This window comes from Terrapene carolina, unplaced genomic scaffold (genome assembly GCF_002925995.2).
Source record: "Terrapene carolina triunguis isolate 2854851 unplaced genomic scaffold, T_m_triunguis-2.0 Scaffold67, whole genome shotgun sequence".
NCBI lineage: Eukaryota > Metazoa > Chordata > Testudines > Emydidae > Terrapene > Terrapene triunguis.
The window spans coordinates 46,364,412-46,387,203 of NW_020664418.1; the positions used below are offsets into that span (position 1 = coordinate 46,364,412).

The following is a 22,792-nucleotide window of genomic DNA, read 5'->3' on the forward strand; positions in this document are numbered from 1 at the left end:
TGTTATTCTCATTTGACAGATAGGGCACTGAAACACAAGGAGATTAAGCAATTGGCCCAAGACAACACAGACAATTTGTGGCACAGCCAGGAATTATATGCAGGTCTCCTGAGTGCCTGAGGCCTCAAGCAAAAGCCCATCCAAAATTTTCAGAGCTGAATCCTTAAAAGCAGGTTCCAAAGTCCACTAAGGACTTAGGACAATAACTAAGAGTAGCTTGATTTTACCAGGTGCTTGTGCACCTGCAAATCCCGCTGTTTGGAAATTCCAGCAGCGCCTCTTCCAGCTAGTTTGTTAGCACAGAGAGGGAGATTGTTTCCTCCCCAGCAGATAATTCTAGTTAAATTTTGACCTTGTTCATGCATCGAAAAGGCTGTGATGTGTTGCTTTGACCCACAATCCTGGCACGACCTCAGGAGTTCCATGAATTTCTTTGCTCCCTGCTGTGTCCCTTATATGTCTGACATCACCTCACAATCCCCCCTCTCCTCACAGGCAGGAATGAGCCTTTGGGTTTTACTTCTTGAGAGAGTTGCAGCCTCCATTTGATTTTCAGCTTTCAAACATTTTCGCCTTTGCCGACGATGGCCCCGATTCTGCAGCGCACTCCCTGCACCCGCCTGGAGCTACTCACGAGTCCAGGGCTTGGCCCGCAGGGAGCTTCTCTCACGACCGGGTCCTACGGCGTAAGAAGCCCCTGACAACCGTTTTGCTTAGCTCACGGCAAGGAAAACGTGCAAACACACTGGACTACAAAACGTGAAGGGAAAACTGGCTGCAGAAGATTCCCTGGGGAAGTCCAGAGTGCAGCCAAAGTGGAACGGTACAACCCTAGCAGGAGAAAGGAAGAGAAAAAGCCCCCCCCCAAATCCAACCCTTCCCTCACAATATTAACACTCGGAATCCCTCAAACCTGCCAGAGCCTGTCTAACCCAGCACTAGAAGCTAGAGCGAGATTCTTCCCAACACTCATTAAACTTCCCCAATTCTCATTAGCTTCAAACCAGGCTCACTTAAAAGAAATTCTCTTTTTTTTTTTGAGCAATAGATAGATTTGACCCCTTTGGGGGCCCTCCCCTCTTCCCTCCCCCTCTCCCTTTCCCTCTCTTGGTGCATTAGGATCGTAAATGAAAGACACAATCAGGACTTTCGCTCCCACCCCCTTTATACATTTCCATGGGAAACCATGGTGAGTTGGATGTACTCCGCTGCTCTGGCCAAACAAAACGCCTCAGCAAGCATTCTTGTTTAGGAGGGAACCGCCAAACGGGAGGGAACAAAGGGACTGGACTTTCCTTCAGAGCTGAGCATCATGGGACAGCAAAACTGAGGAGAGCTCAAGACCAGAGCAGCCATATCGATTGACACTAACTGGGCAAGGGAAGGCGGTGGAAAACGAAATAAATGAGTGGAGCTAGGAGCTAGCACCGATCCTGAAACCTAAACTTCAGCCGATTGCCAGGCATTAAAGAGATGCATGAGAAGGCAACCTGGGCTCTGACCGGCCTCCCACACAGCTCCTTTACTTTCAGGGAATTATAACCGGAGGTCAATATTTTCAAAAGTGGGCCCCAATTTGGAGGCCTCTCTCCTTGTGGGTGCCTGCACAGAGACCCCGTGCGGCCTCTGTTCAGGAGAGCTGAGCACACAGGACTTCACCTGAAGCCAAGAGGAGCTGTGGGGGACTCAATGGCAAGAGGTCTTCGGTTGGGGCCAGAGACTCAAGGCAATCGAAAATCAGAGACCACTTTTGAAAATATTGGCCTTCTTGTTTTCGGTGCAGTGCAAGCCAGGTTAGGATCTGGCCCAATATATCTTACTGGGGCAATAGTTTTCTGTTGCTGTTAGTGCAGATTGCGTTTGAAGAAAAGCTTTCACCTTCACATTCTAGTATCTGGTTATTAATGATAATTATTTGTATAATGGTGGTGCCTAGGGACCCCCAACAGAGACTGGGGTCCCATGGCGCTGGGAGATGTACAAACACAGTGAAACAGTCCCAGTCCTAAAGACCTTACACAGTCTAAATGGACAAAACAAGCACAGTTGGAGGGAAAAGAGAGGCACAGGGAGGTGAATTCACTTGCCAAGGGTCACACAGCTGGTCAGAGCTGAAGACAGACACCCAGCCAGTGCCCTCTTGATTCTGCAGTACAGTTTTAAAGGTTGGCTTATAGCTAAGAGGATAGCACACTGGCGTAGGACTCCAAAGACATAGGTTCTGATCTGAGCTATGTATCTGGCCGGCTGAGTGACTTGGGGCAAGTCCCGGCCCTCCCCCGCCTCAGTTTCCCCATCTGTAAAAAGGGGATAATGATACTGACACCTCCTTTGTAACACACTTTGAGCTCCAGGGATGAAAAGAGCTAAGTATTATTATGGCCATCAAAGCCTTTTGCTGTCTGAAAATAATGTCAGAAGCATTCACTTCAGAGCAGAGAGAAGGAGAAGACGGCAGGAAGGAAGAAAGCCTGTGCCCTAATACAAATTAGTCCAGCAAAGGGCAAACCATGCCATGGAAACATGTAAAACATGGGCAGTAAGTGGACTTGAGTTTAACCCTGATCTGTTGGGAGGTTTCCTCAATATGAAAAATCCTATTTCAGCCAAAAACTTTGGAGCCTTTACGGACACGAAACCTCTTCCTGAGAAATGACTCAGCCCTTCAGGATTCAAACTCGGGAAGTTCCAGCAGTTAACACGTGCCCTCCCTGGAGTTTGGATTTAGAGCCACACTTTACACATCTGCTGTATTTGCTTGGTTTTCATTCACTTCTTTAAGCCCTTTCATTCTAAACATGCCCAAATAAGGTAATGTGAATGTATTTTTTTAATGGTGAAAAGGGGTATGTACTTGGTGAATACAAAAGATTAATGAAAATACAGTCAATGAAAGTAAAGAATGACTCCACTCACTAGTGGCTACTGAGAACAAAAGAGAACAGCCCCCTCCCACCAGTGAGCAGGGACCAGCCGCCACGGCTCAGGATTCAGCCCACAGTAAGTGTAACGACCCTTTCCAGGAACTTTTAAAAAACTCAGTAAGAACTGGTGTGCATGGAGCCTACAAACAAGACTGTCTTCAGCTTAAAGGGCCGCTCAAGTCCAAATCTGGTTAAAAACATTGATTAACCTCACCCAAACCTAAACCCAATAAAAAGGTTCAAGATTTAAAAACCTAAAAATGAATGCAAGGGAGAGATGTTAGTCCCAGCTGAGGTGTTCCACTCCCACGGTGATGAGGACGTAAAACAGAATCGAACACATGGATCTGAAATAGGCTCGAACAGCGCTTGCAGCTGAAGACGCAGAGCATTGTACTGATGCCGGAGAAGCCAAAAGAGACATTGGCGAACCTGATATGAAGAACCTGAGGCCCGGCTATACATATAGTTGCACCAGTTGAAGTATGGTTTTTAAATGGATTTTATTTAAACCGGTCTGACTTGGGTGTTTAAACAAAGCCTCAGATCCGTATTTAGGACCTGATCCAACTCCCACTGAATGGAAGTAGGATCTTTCTGTGAAGTGGTTATTTCACCTGTAAAGAAGGACTCATGTGAACCCCAATCCTCTCTCCTTACTGCTCCCTTATGAACTTTTACGCATTCCTGGCTTCTTGCCTTCTATCCTGTTATGCCTGCAACATCTGGCAAGATCTCTCTTCTACCAAACCCTCCCTTTCCCCTCTCCCTTCACTCACCTCCGCTCCCTGGTGCTTCCCAGCACTGTTATGGTCTGTTGTTCTTTCCATCTGCCTTAGGGCCAGATTCTGCCATCCTCACTCACTTGGAGTACCACTCTGCTCTGCGAATGGTCTCTGTGCAATCAATGAGACTGCTAGGAGGGAGGCAATAGTCACACTCAGGAAGGGCAGCAGAGACTGGCCTCCTAGGCTGTAGGGTCTTTGGAGCAGGGACTGTATCTGATTCTGTGTTTGCAAAGCACCAGGTAGGTTTACCAGTCTGTGGAAATGTTTTCAGGGATAGCTCAGTGGTTTGAGCATTGGCCTGCTAAACCCAGGGTGGTGAGTTCAATCTTTGAGGGGGCTGCTTAGGAATCTAGGGCAAAATCAGTACTCAGTCCTGCTAGACAGGGGGCTGGACTCGCTGACCTTTTGGGGTCCCTTCCAGCTCTATGAGATAAATATATCTCCATATATTATATTAACTATCATCAATGATCATGTGGAATATGAGCCTCGTGGCTTGATATTTTTAATGCTAGACAGGACAACATATCTCACAGGCTACAATGCTGCACTGACCTGGTAATAGAGTAGATCTAATAAGTCTTTTCTCAGGATTAATGCCTGACCTTCCAAGACACGCTAGGTAGGAAAACATTTTGTTCTTCCACAATGAATAAGCACAGAAGCATGGGCCATGATCAAATGCAACTGAGAACAAGACTGCAGCTGAAGCCCATACACACACACGTCTTTTTTATTGCAAGCACTACCACTCATTTACACACCACCCGCCTAAAACTATCTCCTTTGTGCGCCAGAATTGATCCTTGCTCTTAATTAGTGCTCTCGGTTGCAGCAAAATTTCATTTGTTTCTTCCCAACGTAGCCTGATCCATTGTCCCTCTGCCGTGACCTGTGAAAATTAGTCATTGAGCTCGGTGACAGTGGTAAGTGCAAAATGCAGCATCAAAGGGACATAATGGGGGCCTCTTAGGACGGACAAAAAACGCCATTAATCAAGGAATGCTCCAGAGGTGCCAGCTTATTCAGGCATGTGAGCCACTGCTGTTCCTAAGGTGGAGAAAGCGTCAGGAGGAGGAGGGGAGGGTGGCTTGCAGAGAGGAGCTGTCCAGCCCTAGGAAAGGAATTTCCCTGGCTCTCCAAGGAACACCAGCGCCTGTGTACAGACATGTCCTCTTCCTTGTTGTCCAAGTGACGGGAATAGAAATGATAGCCAAGTATTGCTTATTCCTGGAGCACAGAGTGGCTGAGGTAACTGTCCCCTCCAGACTGTGCTCGTATACAGTATCTTTCCCCTAAGCATCTCAAAATGATTTACAGAAATGGTCAACGTGTTAGTTCTCCCCCCCCCCCCCCCCCGCCGCCACCATTTTATAGGTGGGGAAACTGAGACACAGAACGGTCACATGACTTCCCCAAGCTCACCCAGCAAGTAACTTGCAGAGCTGCAGCCCATGCAGATTTTGCATCTGTGGATCTGATGTGAACAGGGGATCAGGAGAGGCGAAGACAGGACATGTGGAGGTGGCAATATCGTAAGATTTCACAGTCAGCAAACTCCCCATTCTCCCTTGTGTGTTTCAATGTATACATCAGTTCCCCTTTCTGTTTCCATGGCCCCTACACCACCAACACCCCCAGCCACTGCATGAGACATAGGGCATCAAGGCAGACACAGAAAACATCACAGAAATGGGACACCATGGGATCATGTGGACTGAAGAGACTTTCCCACATCAAGTAGGTACCAGCATCCCTTCCGTGGGCATTGGAGGGTGGCCTGAGGGAAGGAGCCAGCCACTCTGTGCATTGTGTTCCCAGGAAAAATGGGCTTCACTTCCAGAGCAAATCACGGGTTCATTCAGCAGCTTTCTGCACTGAAACCCCTCCCAGGGACGAGCGGCGAGGGGCACCTGCAAGCAACCCGGGTGTGAAAGCCATAGGAGCGTGGCATGTCCATTCACTGCGCCACCAGAGATGGGAGAGGGCAGGGGCAAACATCACCCAGCCAGGCCATCCATAGGACTTGGGCTCAAACATTTCCTTCACGTAGACGTCAGCCCTGTCTTTACCTCTCCACCCATCTCAGCTTGGCAGTGGGCTGATGCAGTGGAACAGCAGCAGCGCAGATGAAAGGTACGAGAGATCCATTTTCACCTGCTGCTGGTTTGGAGAGAGAAAGGCAGCTTTATGCTTAGAAAACTGCTCGAAGAGATGGAGAGCAAAGAGATTTCGAACCTTTTTACAAACGGAAACACACAGAGAGACAGCTTTAAACCCTCTCCTGAGAACCCGCGTCATTAAACAGTCACTCAGACTCCGCAAATCCCAGCCGACTCTCACTTTCACCGTCCTGCATTCAAAGCCCCACAATAGAGAACAATGAGGGAGAGAAAAGGCTGAGGCTCTTTAAGTTGCATTCAGGAGGCCATCTGGCCTGGCAGTCACAGCCAAGGCTGGGAACCGGGAGGGTCCTGGGTTCAGATTTAATCCGAGCCACTTATGGCATGACCTTCGGCGAATCGTTTGACCTCCTTTCGCCTCAGTCAACCCAACTGTAAAATTGGGTTTAAAGCAGGAACCTGCTGGAAAACCTTGTGCCGGATCTGGAGGGAGCGGGAGCATATCCCATGCCCAGAAAGGGGACCGACCTGGAGATGTCAGTATACAATGGAAGAAAAGAGATCATGCAACAGTCCCTTCCCCATCCCCGACCTTTAGGGCCACATCCCCATTCCAGCGAAGGCAAGCACCTGTGCACACAGCACGGCTCAGCAGTCTGGCAGCACACTCTCTCCTAATGAAACCTGTTGCTTATCTTCAGCCAGCATGTGAGTGAGTTCTCCGCCTCCTCGTCACTGTATCACTCTGAAGCTTTTCTGCATTCTCTTGCCCTGGAGCACAGAGGGGCCGGCAGTCCTGGGTTCTATTCCCAGCCTCCCACTATTCCTAGGGCTTGCTCCTTTCACAGGGCCACGTGAAGATTAATAAAGTACTGTGGGACCCTGATTTCAGAGTGCAAAGTAGTATCGTTATGGGTCCATTTTTCCCCAAGCACCTAAGTGACTTAGCAGCCAAAGTCTCATGGGTGCCTAAGTCACTTAGGAGCTGTTGACATATTTTGCACATAACAGAAAAGGGTTTAAAACCCTACCCCAGGGCTGTCACTCCCCGGGAGGGAGCTGTAACTGCAGCAGGCAGGTTAAAGTGCAGAATCCATCACCCTGCTGGATTTCAGAGATTAAACATCTTTTCAAACGTCTTTTATTTCCTTTCCTTCTCGTGGCCATTATCAGTAACCACAGGTCAAGCCCAGGATTAGCAAAATACAATGTATCAAGCCAGGCACGGGCATTTTTTAAGTTACAAAGAATCACTAGTTACCCATCAGACCAACAGTATTGATTTCCTGGGCTGAATGGCTCCAGAAAGTCAATTCCTACTCACAGTCTTTCCAATAAATGGTGGCCAAAAAACCAGAAGCGTTTCTCTCACCTGGTCATTGTAGCCACCTCTCTTCTTCGGCTTTGGGTACTATTCGCATGCTGATAGGCTTGCAAGAAAGCAAAGCCTAAGTTTTAATGGCATCTCTAGATCCCAGTCAAAATAAATTCCCAGTGAATCATGTTACCTAATTCTTTGCTCTTTTGTAACGCCTTCTGGTCAGGTTCTCAGAGCACTTGAGGTTTGCAGTCTGGGAGATTCCTGGCAATAAATGTTGATTCCAAGCTCTAAGGTTCCAAATTAGGATAGAAGTTATAGAGGCATTATTTGGATTCCTGGACAACAGGTCACAGCTACTTGTGTTCCCCCTGTTGGCGCAAGATAAAGCAGCCTGCATTCACCGTGTTTCCTGCCACTTCAGTAGTGAAGATTTCAAGCTGTCAAAATAAGACATCACAACAAACGTCTGCAACTCAGGCGATCAACCTGCGCTCCAGGGCTGCATCCTGAAATCCCAGTCTTCAGGATGATGGAGAAGGCTACACTAGAGCTTTCCTGGGCTTTTCCTGGACTCCTTTCTCCTTCTCTAGTCACTACTGATGGCTTGATCTGCTATTAAATAGTTTCAGGCAACTTGATGTCTTAGAAAATGGCATCCCGTCTCCCAGAACAGTGGTCCTCAACCAGGGGTATATGTACTCCTAAAGGTACGCAGAGATCTACCAGGGGGTACTCAACTCATCTAGATCAGTGTTTCTCAACCTGAGGGTTGCAGCCCCCGGGGAGTGGCAGGGGTCACGGAAGGGGTTTAGGGATTTCGCAAGTGCAGGGCTGGCAAGCAGGGAAGTTGCCTGGGGACCCACGCCACAGGGAGCCCTGCGAAGCTAAGTTACATGCGTCAGCACTGTTGCCTAGGGCTCAGGCTTCAGAGAAGGCTCAAGTGAAAAACAGGTTCAAGTATCACCCTGAAAAGTAAGTACAATATTTATATTCCAACTGGTTTATTTTATAATTCTATGGTAAAAATGAGAACGTCAGCCATGTTTCAGTAACGGTGAGCCGTGACACGTTCGTATTTTTACGTCTGATTTTGGAAGCATGTAGTTTTTAAGTGAGGTGAAACTTGGGGTATGCAAGACAAATCAGACTCCCGGAAGGGGGACAGTAGCCCGGAAAGGTTGAGAACCACTGTCCCAGTAGATGAAAATGAAAATTTGCTGGCTCCACACCATAGAATCCCTGCAGTCATCTGAAGGAACTCCGGTACCCCACTCTTGCCAAGTACAATGGCCACCATCTTGGCGGACACACTGGCAAAATAACGCAGGGACAGAACAGAGATTTTTAACGCACAAGTAAACAAAACCGAAACACCAAGAGCTTGATCAGCAGCTGATGTAAATCGGCATTGCTCCATTGCCTTCAGTGGAGCCCCCAGTTTCACCAGTTTACACCGGTTGAGGATGTAGAATTTTTTTTTTTTAAAGCCACCTTCAAATTGCTCTGGTTATGTCTAAAAATCAGTTATTTAGGGCCTGCTGACCTTAGAGATGTCAAAACTTCCTCAGCTTTGCTACAAAGGTTAAATGAGACAAATAACTCAACAGTGCTACCATTAATGAAACTCCTCTGATATATTTCCCTGGAGCCTTCTTTAAACGACTAAGTGCCATTACTGCCTGAAGAGCAAACGCTCCTATAAGCGAGAAAACATTGCTGTGGCCACGGCTTGGCTTAGCTACATTACCAGCATTACAGAGAAGAGTGAGATTACATTTAAATGAACATCACACTGCTACAAACCAGCACCCTTTAAAAGAAAGGTGAAACATGCACCAAATTTCAAGCTTTCAAAGGCAACTTAGGCACACTCTGAAATTCAATGGGAGATGGGTGACTAACTCTTTTAAATCTGCAAATCTACTAAAAATCCAAGCCACTTGTCCCAATTTTCCTTGGACAATTCTGTTTCTTTCATGTGGTTTTGCTGGGTCACAAGAACTTTACAGGACCCCCGAAATGTCCTTGTTTTTTCATTTCAACCAATCAAACCCTTTGGCTGATTTTATAACTAAAATGTTGTTTGTTGTTTCCCCCCGCCCCCAAGACATATTGCTACAGCAAGTAGAATCTGCTCAGGGTTTACCAAGAACAATCCAGTCCAGCCGAATGAGGGTTCAGCATGATGCACAATATTTGGACTGAGAATAGTCGGAGGAGCACAGACATTATCAAAGCAGTTCTTTTGCTCAGAGTGACACTATTCAACGTCTCAGATCAAAGCTCATTCAGACCCAGATCCACAAAGATATTAGGTGCTTAACGCCCACTGAAATCAATGGAAGCTGGAAGCCTACCTACTTTGGAAAAAGTCCTCCACCAGAAGTAATCTGCCCATGTCCCTCTTGAGCCAGATGTTGGCTCTGGCGACACCAGCATATATATTTTTAAGTGCATTTTTGTCTTGTGCAAATATTTCATGACCCTAAAAAGTGTCACCACAAAAGAACCCCAAGTTTTTAATTTTGGAAATGTGGTGACCCGATCTCCACTTTCCACCCAAAGGGCTCTCCGGCTTCTCGACAGAAGAACAACAAAACAGGTAGGTGGGTCTAAGGTTTGATTAGGAAGTTCTGGTGAGTGGTTTGCAACCTGCATCCAAATCCAAATGGTGGCACTGCCCAGGAAACACCTTTGTGACAACATTGGGGCCACCTTATTTCAGCCTTAATTTAAAATGCTAACTTCATAATGAGTGGAACAAAACTGTGTAAAAACATTTCCCACTATGATCCTGGTCTGATCCTTCCAATATGGCCTGCTTTTGTAATCACACCCCTTTGTGATCTCACTCTAATGCCTTGTATTGTGACCCATAAAATAATCAGCCCTCTTTGTCTCTACTTAATCCTTTTAGACTTCCTTCTTGCCTCTTCCCTCCTATCAATTCTCCCATTATTTGAGCTCAACCAGCTCGTCCCCCATCCCACAGCTCAAAGGGGGCTGCAGTTTCAATATACTGAATGCCTTCTACGCAGAGGAGTTGAAATGATGAGATGATCTTTGCTGCTTTTAAAGAAAAAAAAAAGCACTCAACCTTCTTCGCTGGGCAAATAGCTTAGGCAAAAGGACTCACAGGCATTTGGGAACAGCAGGGTTTTTTGCAAGTGACCTTGAGACCCTCACCCTTTAGGTCGCAGAGGCTAGCAGGTTAGCGGGGAAGGAGTGTTGGCCTCGGGGTTCACTAGAGAAGTTGGTGCTGTTGTCTGTAATGTCCGTCTCCAAAGGATCGATGCAGAGGACAGAAGTCACATCTGCCTTGCTCCCAATATCAACACTCCCCTCCTGCCAGCAGGGGAAGTGCTAAGTACACACAGGCACAGTGGGATGGAAGCAAGTGGCTGGGGATTTGCTGAAATAAGGGAAATGAGGTGGGGGCTTACAGCGCTGGTAACTGAGGTCCCTCTGGACAACAGGTGATGGGGGGACTTTTGTGTGGCAGGTACAGCCCTCTGAAGAGCCATTGTGGGGTGCCAACCTAGACCAAAGCCTCAGGCCAACACATCTCACCTGACTTCGGGAAACCCACTTGTCATCGAGCAATACAACTGTCTTTTTTAATATGATCAGATCAAACTGTGCAACTTGCCAGCATCAGGCCAGATGTGTGCAGCAGCTGACCCAGCATCCACTAGGACAGTGGTTTCCAATTAGCGATAATTGCTTGTTATTGAGTGATATAATCAATGGGCCCTATTCCACGGGCCAGGCTGTGATTTATGATGATGCAGGGCAGCTCCATCAAACTATAGTGTGGGTGGAAAGGCTGCAAATTCTGCAAGAGGACACAGGGCTGCCAGATAAGCCCTAGATAAACAAAGGGCAGTGATAGCAAGGAGCATGGCTGCATTACATTCTGTAGTGCTCTTCTCCTGAAGGAGGCCTGGAGAGTGGTATAACACCAGCATGCGTGGCATAAACCCAATAGAATGGAAATATTACTCACTTCTTTCACATTAAACTCATCCTGTGTTTATTTGGGACTAGGCTGTGAGACCTGAATTACCAGAGCGTAAGGGCTCCTAACCCATTCCTTCATCCCTTCCAGATCTTAGACCCATTCCTTCGTCCCTTCCAGATCTTAGATCCATTTATCTTCCCTCACCTGAGCAGGTAGGTGGGAGTAGACAGAGAGTGGAAGGAGCCTGAGCTCCACCAATCCGTATGCCTGCATGCCACTGGGAGAAGCCAGCAGAAAGTGCTATTCCACTGGAAGAAGGAGGAAGCAGGGAGGGATTTGTGCCTCCGAGAGGGTAGTGTTGATATGCTACAGTTTATGGACTAGCGCTTGCTCAGGGCTGTGCCTATAGACACAATCAAGCCCTTTGCATCTGTTTTATCCAGCAATAGGGGAATGTAAAACAAAAACAAAACATCACACCTTTTCATTATTAATACCTAGTGATTATACGGCATTTCCATCCACAGATCTCAAAGAGCTTTACCAAGGAGGTCAGACGCATCATCCCCATTTTACAAATGGGGAAACCGAGGCACAAAGAAGGGAAGTGGCTTGCTCAAGGTTACCCAGGAGTTCAGTGTCAGAACCAGGAACTGATCCCTCAGTCTCCTGACTCCCAGACCAGTGGCCTGCCCACTGAATGATGCTACTATAGTTAAGCACAACATCTGCAGGCCAGGAGAGAAAAAGAGAACTAGTGTGAAACGAGCAATAAAATGCCTGATCAAAGTGCCTCTAATCAGCTTTTCCGGGGGCAAACTAAAGATCTTTAATGCTGTCCTGCTAAACAAGGATCCCTCTTTCTTCCCCCTGCCCACGAATCTCTGCAAGCCAGAGCCAGACTTACCCAGATACATTCACACATCCTCCCTGATCTTTCCCTCAGGAGAACTGTGGATATACGAAACTGATTTTAAGTAAGAAAGCTAAGAGTTATGAGTAAATAAGTTATGAAACTGTTCTGTTATCTTTAGAAAAAAATACCTGTATTCAATAACAATCAGATGATAAAAGAGCATGCCGTATGCTGCAACCTTTCAAACCCACACACTGGAGTTGGACAAACGAACAAAAAACAACTGGAAAGTTCTGATCAAGGACAGGTAAAGAAGTTTGCTAGATGCAGGTACAAATATCAAAGGTCTTTGTTCGGTTTAATTACTACTGTATGATTAATTACTGTATGAAAATACTATTAGCACATGTTCTGAAAATCCACATAACAGAACAAGCCAATTTCCATCCATGCAATACTACTATATAGCAACAGAAGTACCCTTATGAAGCCTAGGTTTTATTAATGAGACTACATAGCAATCATATACCATTTAACTAATTAAATTTGATAACCCTGCCCCTAGGAGGTCAAAAAGTGCAGTTTAGCCCCATTTTACAGATGGGGAAACCGAGGCAGAGAAATGACATGACTTGCCCAAGGCTGCAGGAAAAATCAGGGCCAGAGCTGGGATTTGGAGTCTTGGTTGACTCAGGAATGTCTGGCCCCCACTTCTAGGAGCAGGGAGGGATAGCTCAGTGGTTTGAGCATTGGCCTGCTAAACCCAGCATTGTGAGTTCAATCCTTGAGGGGGCCACTTAGGAATCTGGGGCAAAATCAGTACTTGGTCCTGCTAATGAAGGCAGGGGGCTGGACTCAATGACCTTTCAAGGTCCCTTCCAGTTCTAGGAGATAGGATATCTCCATTAATTTATTTATTTAATTTATTTATTTTCTATGCTCAGATCATGTTTCTCTATATTAAAATTCCCCAAATCATTGCATCTCTGAGGTGTCTAAATATTGCCAAATCTGAGACTTTATTGCAAAGCTCGGGTAATTTACCTTCCTTGAGATATACGGCATAACCTTTCGTTTCAGTGCCAATAATCTATGAGGAGTTCGAATCTGAGCATTCATACCATGAGGGCCCTGTATTATATGTACATCATCTGTGATCAGCCTGGTTTTCCAGTTAAATTTTACCCAATATCAATGTGTTGAAGTGAACCTGAAACATTAAAAAAAAATGTGATATCCAACAACACTTCCTGAATGCAAACATGGACGCTCCACAGAGCCAAGAAGACTATAGGCCAAGCAACAATACAACGCCAGAGTCTGTAATGATGATATGAGACAAACGGCATCCCTTTGAACAGAGTGAAACGTATAGCAGAGCTCTCTGGGGGCTCTGCTTTGTCAGATTCCTTTTACTTCTCAGTAGCGCAGCCTTGATCAACTTGCATGATTTTTTTTTTATTTCTCCTTCACTCTTCTGCCCAGCTGTCAGTACCAAGCGAAGGGCATATCTGCACGGGGAGCAGGATTTAGCCCATAGACATTTTAACTCTTTCAGAAAGGGTTTATACAACACATATTTTCTTCCTTAAAGCAAACCAGCGCCCAAGCTATTCAAGGCTCCCAGGATTATAAGTGCTCATTACCAGGTAATGCAACTGGAATTTCTGTGCTTAGTGCGCGAGGTGGGCTCCTCAAGGCAAGGACCATCTTTTTGGCATGTGTTTGTACAGCACCTAGCACAATGGAACCCTGATCCACGACTGGGACCCGTAGGTGCTACCATGGGACAAATAATAAATAACCAGTGGCCCTGGCAGTGTGGAAGTCCAGTGCAAGAGACTGCAAACCAACTTCCACCTGTTAGAAACTTTGCTTCTAAATAGAGCTGGACAAAATTTTTCCACCCTAAACCTTTTTTCAGCAAAAGATGCAGATTCAGGGACTCCAAACAGTTGCATGAATTCATGCCAATTTCACCTGTTTCGGTCAAAAAAAACCCCAAACCTAATAAAAATTCTGAAAACAATAGAAACAGTTCTTTTTTGATATCCAGCTGACTGAGGTGCCAGTCTACATTCTAACGAAGAAGCAAGATGGGTGGTGAACCTTTGGGGCCTGGGAGAACAGCCTTCATCTTGATCGTCAGAGGGGATTGAACCCAGGACCTAAAGAATAAGCCACCGAACTAAGTGTCTAGCGGGCACTTGCAGCAGATTCATATTTTCTATGGATCGGCAACACACACTGAACAGTGGGTTACACTGGCCCAAGTACACGTGCTCAGCCCCATCCACCATAATGCCCTACAGATGGCTCCCATTACTGGCGGGATCTCACTGCACAGGTGGGGAGAAGACAGTATAGGCTGTACAGGGTTAATAGAGCATGGGAAGAAATTATGACAGCTCCAAGCCCGAAGCCAGAATATGGCCCAGAGTATTTTCAACGTGATTCTCTTCCATTTTGATTTAAGCTAAAATCTAGTTACCAAAGGAAATGCTATTCAGGAACACGCAGCTCTTCACATCCATATTGACACCGTAGCCTAGAGAGCACTGTTTATTGACCATCAGCTATCCTCTGGCTCTTACATCTCCCACTTAGAGGTCCAGGAAGTCTGACATTGTACTCCTGTGTCAGCCATCTCCCAGCTCAGAAGTGACAAAACTGGTCACCAAAAACACTCTGAAGCTTGTCCTCAGGAGACTGACAGGTTATAGATCCGGCTGCTTACCTGGCACAGACCCAAACCCTTTGCCTCCTCGATACTGTCATTACTCACACCACTAAACAGCGAGGTTGGCTGATGGCCTCTCCGTACACTCAGGAACGGTTGACGGCAGGGCGTTGCCTTTAAGGGCAGTCAGCGAGCCAAAGCCCTCCAGCAGGAAAGGAAGGATTTTAAGTAGTTTCGGTGGCAATAAGTATAACCAGGGAAGTTTCACACCCTTAGGCCTGGTCTACACTAGGACTTTAATTCGGATTTAGCTGCGTTAATCCGAATTAACCCTTCACCCGTCCACACTACAGAGCCAGTTAATTCGAATTAAAGGGCACTTAAAATCGATTTCTGTACTCCACCTCGACGAGTGGAGTAACGCCTAAATCGATTTTGTTAATTCGAATTAGGGTTAGTGTGGCCGCACACCACCGAATTACTGTGTTTAAGTTAATGGGGTAGTGTGGCCGCACACCACCGAATTAATGTGGTTAAAAACCGAATTAAGGTGCTTAGTGTGGCCGCGCACAATCGAATTTATACAACCTGTTTCCCAAATTCGAATTATCTAAATTCGGATTAATCCTGTAGTGTAGACATACCCTTACAGAGGATGTTGCCTGGGCTTTTTTGCCCCTTCCATCGGATGGTCTCAAAATAAATTACAAAGGCAATGGAAGCGTTTTTACGGGACTACTCCAAGAGTGAGCAAAACATGTTCTCTTAAAGGAGTTGGGGTCTTTTCATAAAGGTGGCCCAGAATTTTTACATGAAGGACCTCAGCCTGGTGATAGCCAAGGTGGGAATGGGGTATCTCCTTACTCGAACGGTACATAAAGTACATGCCTAGATATAACCACCAGATCTGGTTGAATGCAAAAAGGACACCCTACTGGACCTCAGGCAGCCTGCAGATAGCCTACAGGCAAAAGGACATACTCTCCGTGCAAGGCACACACAGAGAAACCACCACTCAGGGGGTCATTAGCTGCTGCTGTTATCTGGACAAGCCTCAGACTCATGACCAAACCAGCAATCAAAAACCCAAGCAGGCTACATTTAGGAAAGCACCAGCAGAGCACATGCCACTCAAGAACGAATTAACCTCAGGAACAGCATTTCCAAATACAATGGGATAAATAAGAGAGCAGCAGACTGCAGGCACAGGCAGGCCACGGAATCACAATTGTGTCCTGCTCGGTATTTTTTTCCCTTTCTTTCTTTTTTTTTAATTTCATTCACTCTTTGACATTTTCATTTTTTCCCCCCTACAGGCTCCTACAACAGACAATCTGTCTTGTGTTGTTAGCCTTGCCCCCAAAGGCAATGCCAGGGAGTAAATAAGACTTGCTGCTTCCATGCCGCCTGCCTTAAATAACAAAGAAACTGTGACCTTCAAAAGGTCTTTGCCTACTGTTGGAAAAGTGATGCCTTATGAATGGTACCTAGCAGCGGCGAGAGGCAAAGAGGTTTCAAAACACAGCACAGAAGAGACGTGAGTGATAGAGTATTCGCTGTGTGACTGACTGTGACTCAATCCTTTGGGACAGGGGATTTACTACCATGAGGTCTCTTTATTTTTCTCCTCCTTAAGCAAGGGCTGATTAGCTCTCCTTTTACAGGAGTACAATTATTCCAAAGATTAGATCACAGCGATAGCCCACATCTGCTCCCCACTCGTCTTTTTCTCTCACTCCTTTAATCCTTTCCTCGACCCCCATTCAATTTTCCAGACAGAAGCCTGCCAATGGCTTGGTTCTTACTGTTTAGCAATCCCGTCCATATATGAACTTTTCCAGCCCTGCATGTAAGATCTATAGGAAGAGGGGCCCGGACGCTCCTGCGCCAGTTCTGAAAGCACGCCCAAATCACACCTCTGTGCACCAGACACGGGGAGGGCAGGCAGGGAGCAAATGTAAGTGGCAGCTGGGCTCCCAAAATCCATTAGTTCTGGGACAGACTGGCAGCACATGTACCGGTCTGTCTCAGATCTATAATCAAGTCGTGACGCCCACTTGGCGTTCATAGATCCTTGTAGACTTACTGCTCTACCTCCAGCCAGCCAATCCAACTAATTTGCATCCTTGAATGCTACCAGGGAATGAACATTTCTACTTCAAAAACAAGACCATCCTTGGCTGGAATTTGGAGGCACGGATAGGGCGAGCGCAGTACTTACTAGCTGCTTGAATCTTCGCCTTGCGGCTGACCACCAGCCCAAAGCGGTTTTGAGCCATGCAGTCGTATTCGCCTTCATCAGACGACCCATCCCCCCTGACTTTCTGGAAGTGGGAGACGTACAGCGATCCATTGGCCAGCACGAAGGTGTTCTCATTCTCCACGATCATCGCCCCGTTCTTCCGCCACGTAATGGTGATGGGCGGGATTCCCTCCACCTGGCAGTACAGCACCAGCGGCCTCTCCTGCACTGCTATGTCATCGCTGGGCTCCACAGCGAAGGCCAGCTCGGTGGAATGACCAAAATCTAGAAGATGGGGGAAAGGGGAACAAAGTCAGTTACTTAATCCACAAGAAGCATCCAGAGTTAAGGCTTTGACTAAGACCAGGGATTCGCGAAACCAGTCTAGAAACAACAGGTTGCTGTATGTGTCTGGGCCAGAAGTACCTTTCCCAAGAAACAGGCAGAAGCGCGTGTGCACACCCTGCTTGGTCAAGAAGACTGGAAAGGGACCACTCCAGCAAGGAATAGTTAGTTGCTCCTGGCGCCCTGAGGCGCACCTGGGAAGAGCTGTGCATCCAGGAGCATGCACATTCCAACAAGCAGTCTGTGGTTTCATTTGAATCAGCATGGAGCTGGCCAGGGGAATACAATAAGGAGCAGCTGCAGGTAGGGTGACCAGACAGCAAGTGTGAAAAATCGGGACGGGGGTGGGGGGTAATAGGAGCCTATATAAGAAAAAGACCCAAAAATCGGGACTGTCCCTATAAAATCAGGACATCTGGTCATCCTTGCTGCAGGCAGCATTGTTCAAAGATGCCCTAAGGGAACTGGGCATCCAAATCCTTGAGGCGTCTTAGGAAATCTCAGCCATACTATACCCACTTCAAGACTATTACCTGAGCCCTGACTGCTGGGGCAATGTCTGTAAAAGGAGGATTCGCTCAAACAATGGGCATCTGTTACTTTAGAACAGCCATTCTCCACCTCATGACCCTAGGTGACAACAGAAAAAAAAGCTTCAGCCGCTCCTCTAAGCATACAGAAAGATATGGTGGCCATGGCCCCCTGACTTATCACGACACCCCCTCAGGGGTCACGACCCTCAAGTTGCAAGTTCCTTGCACCTTATTGTTTCCAGGAAGCTAGTGGTGCCTTCTGAGGGAAGCCCCTTATTCGGCAGAGTTGGGCAGCTGTTTACTTTTACCGCCTAGTGTATCTTATGCTGTAGCAGTCACGTGATGCCATGATTACATTCTTAATGAACAGTAAATTAGGCACAGTAATATTAACTCACAATCTTATAGAGCAGAAACACAAAACATCTCCTGCAAGCCCATTACACTAACTGACGTCTTTAGAACATCGGTTAACATAGAATTTCTAACACTAAGCAAACCCACACTTCACACCACAAAGATACATACTAATTTTCTCCTTTTCCCAACAGAATGTCTAAACACTATGTCCTTTGTATTTTATGCTTCATTTAGTCCAGCCTACCTTTTTAGGCTATAATTTGCAATGCAGTCGTGATTACAGACTTGAAGGAAAGGTGAAAACTTTTAAGAATAGTGCAGAGTAAGTGTTTACATGCAGACCTGAAATGTAAAAGGGGACCAAAGAACAGCTGTCCTAATATAAATATTAGAAGCATGTAAACACCATGGATGGAGAATTTATTAGGGTGGTTAAGAGGAAGGATCACTAGAGGTACTGTCAGGACACTGAGAAAAGGAAAATGTAAGCTATCAGGAAAGTCTTCCCAACAATTATGTTTTACAAGTCTCCCAAGGGTTGTGGTGGAAGCCTCGTCATGTGGGGCATTCACCAGATGCTGCTTGCAAACATGAGGAGATCAGAGGATCATAGAAGATTAGGGTTGGAAGAGACCTCAGGAGGTCATCTAGTCCAAGCCCCAGCTCAAAGCAGCACTTACCCCAACTAAATCAAATAGATATGCAGTTGAACACAATCCTGCAGTTCCAGGAAGGGACCAGATCTTCAATCATGCCTCTTCCATCTGCAATTTCTACAGTTCTCTGAAAAAAAATGCTACTTGCTGCAGACTGCGTGTGCAATATAACTGGAACTCACCAATTTGCGGAACGAGTATGAGTGTCATATCTTGCTGATACTCAGTGGAAAAGTTCTCTGCTACATATTCCAGAAACAACAGAACCGAATTTCCTTTCTATGCACCTCGAGTCTCATCTTACTCCCTCGGATGTCAACGGGGGCCTTTTCATGGATTTTAAATGGTCCTGTCTGGAAAAACTAGTGTAACTGAGCAAAACAGCAATATTGATGCCTTTCTCCAAAGTACGTATCAGTATCTCTTCACCTCTTTATATCCTAGGAGCACATGAAAGGTTTCCAGTTTAAATTAATGGGTGTAGCCATCAGTTAATCAGCAACATCCTCAACAGGTAGCGTCAGCAAAGCACACAGCGGGCTCAATCCTGCATCCACAGAAATCAACAGCAAAACTCTCCCACTGATTTGCAGGGAGGAGGAGAAAAAGGCAGTAGGGCAGTAGCGGTTAAAGTTCCTTTCATGTTGCCCATATGTCTCAACCCTGCCCTGGAAACTCCACTTGTAGGGGGGAGAGGGGTATTTAGTCTCCAGGGACTTCACTGATGTAGTTACACTGCTGCAAATTCCTTGGATGTGGACAAGATCCTACTGCCATGCTCATAGATACCATAGTGGCAATCTGGGCAACTACCTTGGTAACTTTCCAGTTACCTTATGTCTTCTCCTTCTCTAACTATTACTATAGAACAGGGGTCTCAAACACGCGGCCCGCGGGGTTATTTCCTGCGGCCACCAAGCTCCCCTCACCTGCTGCCCCCCCTTCTCCCCAGTGCGCCGCATCCCCGTTCCTCTGCCTACCTCCAGGCGCTTCCCGCCACCAAACAGCTGTTTGGCGGTGCTTAGCGCTTTCCAGGAGGGAGGGGGAGTAGTGGGGAGCCACACGCTCAGGGGAGGAGACGGAGAAGAGGCGGGGCAGGGGCGGGGATTTGGGGAAGGGGTTGGAATAGGGGCAGGGAGGGGGCGGAGTTGGGGTGGGGACTTTGGGGAGGGGTTGGAATGGGGGCGGGAAGAGGCAGGGCCTCATAGAAGGGGTGGAGTGGGGGCGGGGCCAGGGCTTTTGTACCTTTATATGAAAAGGTGCCAGTGATGTGGCCCTTGGGCCAATGTACTAGTCCTCACGTGACCCTCCTGGTGATTTGAGTTTGAGATCCCTGCTATAGAACCATAAGCAACAAATATCAATCCAGCGTACGTGCTGCCAACTTTGAACACTCCAGTAAGCAATATGTCAGCTACACCGAAGAAAACTGTTAGAATAGGGATCGTTCACTGGGTCAGAAGGAAGTTTGACACTATGGCATCAGATGATTCTAAAACTGCCGATGGGGTTGAGAAATCAACAAGTTCCTTGTCCCAAAGCGCTGCTGGTGTCGTAACTTAAAATTCTGCCTTGGGATGGGTTAGTGGAGTTAACGGAACCCTAGTACATGCATCTGTGTCCAGACAGAGTTCCACCAGGTGGAGTCTACTAGTGCTAGAGAATCCATTCTGATCCACTGGGCTTTTCGGGTTTGGCCCAGGGAGCTCTTATCTAAGTAGTTCTGCCTCTCTCCCACTGGCTCCAATGGGATGAATTACTTGAGTAAGGGCTACCCGCGCACAGGTTTGCAGAATTGGGACCTTTATAGAGAAGTTTCCCTGGTGACCCCCAGCCAGAACTTATCATCATTTATCATTTATATGACAGCAGGGCCTACAAGACCTCATCCAAGAACCAGATTCTAGGTGCTGTATACACAGATGTGTTGAGGTCCTCTTTATGCGTACCTTTCATGCTAGCTAAAAATAAATAAGGGAAAGCGATACAAGGTTATTTTTAAACAAAATTACCTTCCCTTCTGCTTTGTGAGCCAGGGTACTTTTCCTCTATTTTTTTTTCTTTAGTTCCTATCAATTACTTATATACAGCAACTTAACTTGGATTACTGGGGAAGGATACTGAGTGTAACCTGAGAGGAGGCACAGGGACAGAGCGAGCAAAGGAGGCAGGGTAATGCATAGCATGTCAAAGGTACTGCTGGAGAGGTAGGCATGTGCACATTTAGCAGCAGATCCCTAAAATAAACATGCTCTCCCACCAGGTTACCAACCCTTTATTATGTGTCTTAGAATGTCAGGATAGCCTCATGCACCTTGGTGATCTACCGGACCCTCCAACTCCTTTTTAAGAGACAGCCCTGCGGCTCTCTCAGAGGCCCAGCGTGCAGCCGGCACAATCCGTCAATTACATTTCCCCCCAAATTAAGGAATTAGACGAATGCTCAGCATTTTTCTGCAGCATGGGCCAGATTCTAAATAGCACCTAACACAACAGGGCCCCATTCTCTGCTGAGGCCTCTGGAGCCTTTTGTAGTAAGGGTTTCTTACTCATTCAGCTCCCACTGAGTTGAGTGGGAATTTTGCCTGAGTAAAGACTGAATAAAGACTTCAGGATTTGGCCCAACAACCAATCATTGAAGAGCCTAATGAAATAAATGCCCCATCTTCCCCCTTGTCTGTTGCACGAAATTGCTTATTATTATATGTACAATAAAGAGAAGAATCAACGTAATTACACACCCTTTCCCCACAATCGCTGTCATTATAATAACCATCATTAGGGGCTGTGATTGGGGATAATCATGTTTACCTCGGTAAACATTCTGCCTTGATCCTGAATGTGCGCGGCTTGAACAGGAAAAAGGGCTGTAGCCCATCGTTTAAAAAATCGGTTGCTCTCAGGCCCGTGCTGGTCTGTGGAAGGCTTGAAAGATACTCCGCGATTGCGGAACCTCGGTGTGGTTTTTATTAAGTGAGGAGCTGGATTGTGCCTTTTGGGGGACTGCTCCACCCTAGCTGCATTGCAACTCACAGACCCTTCTCTGGGGCCGGAATCCTACCCCGATTCCCTCTTCCTTCGGAGGGTTAGCTTCCTCCTAGCCTACACCAGCAGCAAATTAAGCCTCCCCAGCCCTCTCTTGGCTTAGCTATGCTTGCTGACACCTGGGGGCTGGCTCTGCCCACTCCCCACCTGCTTATTCTGTGGGCATGTGGAGTAGCAGGCACACACCCCTCTGTTTACAGGAAGGATGGTGGTTAGGGCACTAGCCTAAGGACTTAGGAAATTTAGGGTCAATTCCCTGCTCCGCCACAGACTTCCAGCGTAACCCTGGGCAAGTCACTAAGGGCCAGGTATTGAGGTGAGGTGCCTAAAAATGCAGAGGGGTGACTAGTGGAATATTCAGAAGCTCTTAAGTGTTTAGACACGTCGGAAAATCCCACTGGGCGCCTGTGTGTGTTTTAGGCACCTAAATACCTTTAAAAATCGGGGCCTCAGTCTCTCTGGGCCTCAGTTCCCCTCTGTGAAATGGGGATAACAGCACTGCCCTGCCTCCAAGAGGTGATAAATACATTAAGATGTTTAGGGGGTGCTCAGAAACTAAAGTAATGGGGCCATATAAGTACCTAAGACATACAGCCAGATTCTTGTGTGCCCATATTCAGGAGTGTCAGGAGGAGGGCGTCTCCACCCCATTTGTCCCTGAGGGGACACCCAGTGCACCGGCCAAAAGCACCACTTAGGAAGTAAGGCTCTGAGTATCCATGGAGCAAGATACTACTGAGCATGAATCAAATGTGGCAGAATCTGGCCACAGGTTTCACCCAGACAAAACTCCCATTGAATGAGGCCCAGTTCTGCTCATCCTTGTTCATGAAATCAATGGGATTCTCCATGTGAGAAAGAGCCAATCAGGTGAGACAGGGGTACAGGACAGGGCATTCATCTCTGGCAGTTTTGCCTCAATAAGGACTGAATTAACCCGGAAAACCTGAGATCCTAT

The 22,792-nt window shown here is 46.9% G+C and overlaps 1 protein-coding gene across 1 annotated transcript in view; it reads right to left on the reverse strand.

The window, feature by feature from the left end:
- Positions 1-17,058, reverse strand: part of IGDCC3 (immunoglobulin superfamily DCC subclass member 3) — a 170,621-nt gene extending 153,563 nt beyond the window's left edge. Inside the window, exon 1 of the mRNA XM_024194974.1 lies at positions 16,875-17,058. Coding sequence (XP_024050742.1) covers positions 16,875-17,043 — 169 coding nt within the window. The 5' untranslated portion in view covers positions 17,044-17,058. The remainder of the gene's footprint in view (positions 1-16,874) is intronic.
- Positions 17,059-22,792: the final 5,734 nt, after the last annotated feature.